Here is a 7396-nt window from a genome sequence, read left to right as displayed (position 1 = left end):
GAATATATCTAGAATTGGTGTAAGTAAATAACTCGATCAAAATTGTCCATTTCATTGTTTCAACGTTGTGAGGAAGAAAATGACATACTAACAAGATAATTCTATTAAAAAGGATTAGCAAAGTATTACATACATATTGCAAAACACGTATATATACATTTAAAATGTTGGTCCACTCACACTCTCACGAATAATGTATGCAAAAATTATTGGCAATATCAGAAATGACACTCTAAATTAAATTATCTATATATTATTTAAACATTTGCTTACAACTTATATCACATGAAGAGCCACTCTTGGCATATCATGACTGGTAAGATAGACGCAACAACAGATATATTATATTAATATATATAACAGTGTGCAGTGTATATAATAAGCTTTTCAGGCAGCTCCCACCACAAATAAGCTTTTCAGGCAGTTCCCACCACAATATATATAACAAAAAGAAAGTAAACACCATTGTTGTAGCAGTTGCTTAGCTGCCTTTTCACCTCAGTCTTCACTCTTCACTCTCTTTTTTCAACTTTAGGGTTTCTACTTTTAAGAATTCAAAGTCTCAATAACTGGTAACTTCCTTAGATTACTATTTGTTTCTTTGCATTTTCAATCTCAAATCTTTTAATATCTGGGTAGTAGTGGTTTTAATTGTTGGGGTGTGATGTTATGTGCTTCTTGTCTAATTATTCCAAGAATTGTGATTTTTGAATATATTCTTATTCTCTTTTATAAATCTTAACTGTTTGAGATGATACCTCATGTATTATATTGTCCACCCATATATGTGATTTACTTGTCAAATTGAAATCTTGCTATTATTTCTTGTACCCTTTTGTTTTCTTGATTCACACAATCTATAAAGCTTGTTCTTGATTTGTACAGGAAGAGGAAAAGCAAAAGTCTGAAGTTGTAATTGATAAGTAGTTGATTGGGGGACATTTTCTGAAGTGGGGGTGTGTTTATTTCTTTCTATGTTAGGAGCTTACTGTAGAGAGTGTGTTTTGGTTTGGTGGGCTTGGTGTTGTTAGTTAGTGAAAAAGAATTAAAGTAAATGGTGTCAAGATCTTATTCCAATCTCTTAGAGCTGGCCTCCGGCGAGGCTCCGTCGCCGTCTTTTGGCCGAATGAGCCGAAGGATTCCTCGTATTATGACCGTTGCGGGGATAATGTCTGATCTGGATGATGATGGATCAGAGAGTGTTTGCTCTGATCCATCATCATCTTCAGCTCAAAAAGATAGGATAATTATTGTAGGTAATCAGCTGCCAATTAGAGTACAAAGGAAAACTGATGGCAGTAAAGGATGGTTATTCAGCTGGGATGAGAATTCACTTCTTCTCCAGCTGAAAGATGGACTGGGAGATGATGAACTTGAGGTTATATATGTTGGTTGTCTTAAGGAAGAAATCCACCCAAATGAACAAGATGAGGTTTCACAAATACTCCTTGAGACATTTAAATGTGTCCCCACTTTTGTACCACCTGACCTGTTTACTAAGTTCTACCACGGATTTTGTAAACAGCAACTTTGGCCATTGTTCCACTATATGTTACCCCTTTCACCAGATCTAGGCGGTCGATTCAATCGCTCGCTGTGGCAGGCTTATGTTTCTGTTAACAAGATTTTTGCTGATAGGATTATGGAAGTGATCAACCCGGAAGATGACTTTGTGTGGGTTCATGACTATCATCTAATGGTGCTACCTACCTTTTTGAGGAAGAGATTCAATAGAGTAAAGCTTGGATTTTTCCTGCATAGCCCATTTCCTTCTTCTGAGATATATAAAACTTTGCCTATTCGCGAAGAGATCTTACGAGCTCTCTTGAATTCAGATTTGATTGGGTTCCACACTTTTGACTATGCGAGGCACTTCCTCTCGTGTTGCAGTCGGATGTTAGGTATTTCTTATGAGTCAAAAAGGGGTTACATAGGCCTCGAGTATTATGGCAGGACTGTAAGTATAAAAATTCTGCCAGTGGGTATTCATATGGGGCAGCTTCAGCAAGTCTTGAGTCTTCCTGAAACGGAGGCAAAAGTCTCGGAACTCGTGCAGCAGTTTAATCATCAGGGGAGGACATTGTTGCTGGGAGTTGATGACATGGACATATTTAAAGGCATCAGTTTGAAGTTATTAGCAATGGAACAACTTCTATTGCAGCACCCGGAGAAGCAGGGGAAGGTTGTTTTGGTGCAGATAGCCAATCCTGCTAGAGGCAAAGGAAAAGATGTCAAAGAAGTGCAGGAAGAAACTTATTCGACGGTGAAGCGAATTAATGAAGCATTTGGAAGACCTGGGTACGAACCAGTTATCTTGATTGATAAGCCACTAAAGTTTTATGAAAGGATTGCTTATTATGTTGTTGCAGAGTGTTGCCTAGTCACTGCTGTCAGGGATGGCATGAACCTTATACCGTATGAGTACATAATTAGTCGCCAAGGAAATGAAAAGCTGGATAAGGTTCTGAAACTGGACTCTTCTACACCGAAGAAGAGCATGTTAGTTGTGTCTGAGTTTATTGGGTGTTCTCCTTCTTTGAGTGGAGCAATCCGAGTAAATCCATGGAACATTGACGTAGTGGCTGATGCAATGGACTCTGCTTTAGTAATGCCTGAGCCAGAGAAGCAACTTAGGCATGAGAAACATTACAGGTATGTTAGCACCCATGACGTTGGATATTGGGCTCGCAGTTTCTTGCAAGACTTGGAGAGAACGTGCAAGGATCATGTAAGACGAAGATGCTGGGGTATTGGATTCGGCTTAAGTTTCAGGGTTGTTGCACTTGATCCGAATTTTAGGAAGCTTTCGATGGAGCATATAGTTTCAGCATATAAAAGGACAACAACAAGGGCCATCCTTCTGGACTATGATGGAACTTTGATGCCTCAAAATGCAATTGATAAGAAGCCAAGTGCTAAAACCATTGAAATCATCAAAACTTTATGCAGAGACAAGAACAACATGGTTTTCATAGTCAGTGCTAGAAGCCGAACAACACTAGATGGCTGGTTTCCAACTTGTGAGAAACTTGGAATTGCAGCTGAGCACGGCTATTTCTTGAGGTATTTTGTCTGATGTTCTAACTTCTGTTTCTTTGTGATATGTTTTTTCACAATTTTATGCAAATGGTTCTTTGGAATTTACAGGACGAGTCAAGATGAAGAATGGGAAACATGTGTACCACCAGTGGAATGTTGTTGGAAAGAAATAGCTGAGCCTGTTATGCAACTTTACACTGAGACTACTGATGGATCAGTTATTGAAGATAAGGAAACATCAATGGTCTGGTCTTACGAGGATGCGGATCCTGATTTTGGATCATGTCAGGCTAAGGAACTTCTTGATCACCTAGAAAGTGTACTAGCTAATGAACCGGTCACTGTCAGGAGTGGACAGAATATAGTGGAAGTTAAGCCCCAGGTATGTGTTTTTCTTTCTTGGGGAGGAGGTTGGCTTGTACTGGTTTTTGTGAAAACACTTCCATAGCTTGCTTGCATAATGTATGAGTTAAAGCTAACCATATTTAAAAGATGGATGCTTTTGGGTATAACTTGGTTTGTTCGTTAGAGGCATGGCAATGCATCATTTATGAGGTGAAAGACTGGGTTTCAATCTTAATTCTGGATTTTCACTGGTAAACTGTAGGAAGTTTCCCTATTTATAACTCAAACTGGTTGCATATGATTAGTAATGAAACTAACACAAGGTTCTAAATGACGATAGAGCAACATTTCCATAATATCGCCAGCATCTCTATTTGTAGGTTTGGAACTCATCAAAAGAATGAAATCTACATCTTTTGTTGACAGAAGCCAAACCCTAGAATTCACTTGCTTTTATTTGGTTCCATGAAGCAGATACAAACTCTCTTTGCGATAGAAAAAAGGATGTAAGTAGTATCAATTCTCCATGTTATTGTCTCTCTTCTTAGGGAAAAGAGCTTTTGCGAAAAAGGAAAAGGAAACATTTATTAGAGTATCATTTATGTGTGTTTCTTCTTTTGTTTCTTTTTGTTGATTTAAATGCCTGGGAGATGCGCCGAGATCATACAACCATAAGAATTTTATATAGAAACTGTATAATTGTGGAACAATTCTAAACCATATAATTGTAAATTCAACTCTGCCCCTAGACATTGCAATCCTTGAGAAATGATTAATTTCTGGTATTGCGGATGTATGTCCTCAAACGTGTTCCTTTCTGCAGGGTGTATCCAAAGGGCTTGTTGCCAAGCGCCTGCTCTCCGCAATGCAAGAGAAAGGAATGTCACCAGATTTTGTCCTCTGCATAGGAGATGACCGATCGGATGAAGACATGTTCGAGGTGATCATGAGCTCGATGTCTGGCCCGTCCATGGCTCCAACAGCTGAAGTCTTTGCTTGCACTGTCGGCCGGAAACCGAGCAAGGCAAAATACTATCTTGATGACACTACCGAGATAGTGAGACTGATGCAAGGTTTGGCCTCTGTCGCCGAACAAATGTTACCTCTGTAGAGTTCACTAGGCCAGGAGAAATGCTGTATTCTATCATATGCAGGCCAGAGAAGGTCTCTCAGTTTTCTTGTTTTAATGAGTTGTAAATTAATGGACTATAGAGAAGTTGCATTAGAAGTATTTGACTTAATTTCTTCTGTTTTTTGCCCTTCCTGGATTTAAGTTGATCTCTTTCTAGTAAGTTGTACATGAGTGTTTAAGCTACAGTCTGTTGTTTCTTTTGTTGTTTTATGATCTTCCATCATAACCAAACAAGGGGAAGAAAAATCAACCCCTACCTTATTTTTTTCTTTCCCCCCCATTAGTTTGCAAACTATAGGGAAGGGATTTTAGGCATTATAACAATAATAAAATAAGATACCTGATCAGTCTACTGAATTTCGTTTTTTCCAGCTGTAGCTAGTAAGTTTTTACTTGGTCTTTCTCTTTGCTTTTGCTGGCATTAAGATTTCGATATCGGTTAAATATGACAAACAATGTTTGTGTTTTAGTTTCTACATCTGTATTGCACATTACAATTACCTGTGAAGAGATGAGTTGGACTTTTCCAAATTCCACTTGATGATCAGTCGGCTCTTTTGTTTTTCAGTTTCTTTAAAATAAAAGCATTTGATGCTCTGCTTCTTTATTGTTTATTCAACATTTCCATAATACCTTCTTTATTGTTTATTTATCTTGTATTAAGTCAAGTCTTTGAAAAGGGTTCGGTGACTAAAATAAGAAATTAACTAGGAACTTCTAAACTCTGAATGGAATTATATTTTAGTTCCGTTATAAAGTTGAAGACTGTAATAACATAGGTCCAAATCAATTGAATGATCGTGGTAAATAAAAGAGGTTGATGTGTGGCGAGATCTAGCAGAGAAGAATTTAACAAACAATTGCTCTTGGCACTCTGCAACGCAACTTTATTTCCTATTGAAGAGCTTTTGAAGATATTGTAAATGACACTTGGATAGGTTGAAAATATTGTATACGGGTGAAACCGAGCTCATGGGACACCCCGGTTTCCAATAAGGTAAATAGAGTAAGAGACGTGACGATAAGAAACCGGAATCGAGGCAAAGGTCTCATCGAGCCAGGGTCCGGGGGCACAACGCTCACCCTCGGGAATATCAAGGCCATGACCCCGGGATCGGTCCAAATCCCAAAAGACTTCAGAGAGCATTGTCAGGCAACCGAACACGATTAATAGAAGGCCGTGGTATCCGTGACCAGCCGGGTATCACGGCGTGGATCTCGGCACGTACCAGCGGAAATCCGATAATTAGTTAAACGGAAGATTATTACCTTTTATGGAATTGTACCTAGAGTAAGACTCCCCTGCTATATAAAGAGGGTCTAATTATTCATTAGACACTGTAACACGCATATCAAGAAAATATACTATTATTTTCTCTGTTATTCAATGTTGGTCATTGTGAGTCCGGGATCGAGAGCAGATATATCATTAAGGCTGTTGTTAAGTCCGGAATCACCCTCCTCAAGTGGTTTGATAACTTATTACCTCCTTTATCCGTTTAATCTAACACAATTTATCGTTTGTATCGAATTAATCCACATATACTTAAAATCACAAATAAATTTAATTGTTATCCGTTTTTTAGGGTAAACAATTTGGCGCCCACCGTGGACCTAAGGATAATAGTGACAATTTGATACGAATTTCCATAACACACCCTATTTTTCACTTGTTCTTTGAAGTCTTTAATTTCAGGTCAAAGCTTAAAATATCGAATTCCCAATCTGCCCCTTTGAACGTGGATGCTGAGTCTGGACACCATGGCGAGAATAACAATGTGGTACCCAGTAACGAGGTGCCCCCTGTCGACCCCAACGGAGTTTCGGCCGCGGACCCGATCGACGCTAACTCACATGTGGCCATCAATGCAAACTTGCCTATCGATTCTGAGAACAACATCCGTGGGAGAGTCGGATCGGTAGCCTAAAATACACACGACAGTGAAGGTGATGGGATCAACTTGCGAGTAATCTTCAAAATGTTGCAGGCTCAACAAGCAGCGATAGCCCTGTTGCAGAACCAGAGCCGCGCCCCCATCAGAGTCGAGCCCGAACCATCCCGGGAAAACGCTCGCAGAAATGAACCAATCGTAAAACGTCACTCGCATGCTAACTTAATTTTCATTATAATATATGCATATTTTTTCAGCATATGTTTTCAGCCATTTCCGCCATTATCATAGTACATTGCCCGTTACAAAGAATATGACAATCACGGCCGCTGTTACACATTCTTCAATGGCACTCATAATTGGCATTAAAGAAGGGCATGATCCTAGGACCTAGTTCTCTAGGTGCAACTATAAATAGTGAGCTCTATTATCATTGTAAATGATACAAATTTTCTAGCAAACTTACACTACATTCTATTCAAAGCTTAATATAATTTTATCTTTTTGCTTTTTGATTTCATTGTTGTTGTGCCAGAAGCCCTTCTCCCGGAACTAATATAAATTTAACTAGACCGTTTTACGGGTAAACTATTTGGCGCCCACCGTGGAGCATAGACAGTCGTGTAATTAAGTTCGTCCTTACCTCTTTTACTAACGTATTTTGATTATTTATTCTTAGCGAAAAATTACAAAAAATGGCAAATAATGGTGTTAACAACACACAATCTTGAGGCCCAAGGAAACCAGACCCAGCACGAGGATTCAATCAGTGATACCCGCAATGAGGGGAGCGATGCCACGCCGGTCCACAGCAGCCGGTACCCTCGACATGTTCGGGAGGCGACTCCTGATGATGCTGAAAAAGAGCATATGCGGTAAGGGTCCTGCAGGAGCAACAAGAGGTCATTCTAGGCCATCTCACACGGCAGGATAAGGTTATGACATAACTAAAGGAGGCGTTATCGGGTGCTACCAATAACGCGAACGG

At 39.3% G+C, this 7396-nt stretch overlaps 1 protein-coding gene across 1 annotated transcript; it reads left to right on the top strand.

The window, feature by feature from the left end:
• Window positions 1–304: 304 nt before the first annotated feature.
• Window positions 305–4699, top strand: LOC107810838 (alpha,alpha-trehalose-phosphate synthase [UDP-forming] 6). The gene is made up of 4 exons (XM_016635667.2): window positions 305–572; window positions 886–3063; window positions 3148–3421; window positions 4208–4699. Exons 2-4 carry the CDS (start codon window positions 1055–1057, stop codon window positions 4493–4495), a joined length of 2571 nt encoding a protein of 856 aa, XP_016491153.1. The 5' UTR covers window positions 305–572; window positions 886–1054; the 3' UTR covers window positions 4496–4699.
• Window positions 4700–7396: the final 2697 nt, after the last annotated feature.

This window comes from Nicotiana tabacum, chromosome 9 (assembly GCF_000715075.1).
Source record: "Nicotiana tabacum cultivar K326 chromosome 9, ASM71507v2, whole genome shotgun sequence".
In the NCBI taxonomy this organism is placed as follows: domain Eukaryota; kingdom Viridiplantae; phylum Streptophyta; class Magnoliopsida; order Solanales; family Solanaceae; genus Nicotiana; species Nicotiana tabacum.
Note: the sequence above shows the minus strand (reverse complement) of the source record. Positions and strands in the feature narration are given on the sequence as shown.

What these genes read in the sequence shown, in the direction of transcription:
- LOC107810838 (XM_016635667.2), top strand. Translation starts at nt 1,055, where the DNA reads ATGGTGTCAAGATCTTATTCCAATCTCTTAGAGCTGGCCTCCGGCGAG. An exon ending in GAGCACGGCTATTTCTTGAG is followed by an intron (nt 3,064 to 3,147) that starts GTATTTTGTCTG and finishes TGGAATTTACAG; the next exon opens with GACGAGTCAAGATGAAGAAT. An exon ending in TAGTGGAAGTTAAGCCCCAG is followed by an intron (nt 3,422 to 4,207) that starts GTATGTGTTTTT and finishes TCCTTTCTGCAG; the next exon opens with GGTGTATCCAAAGGGCTTGT.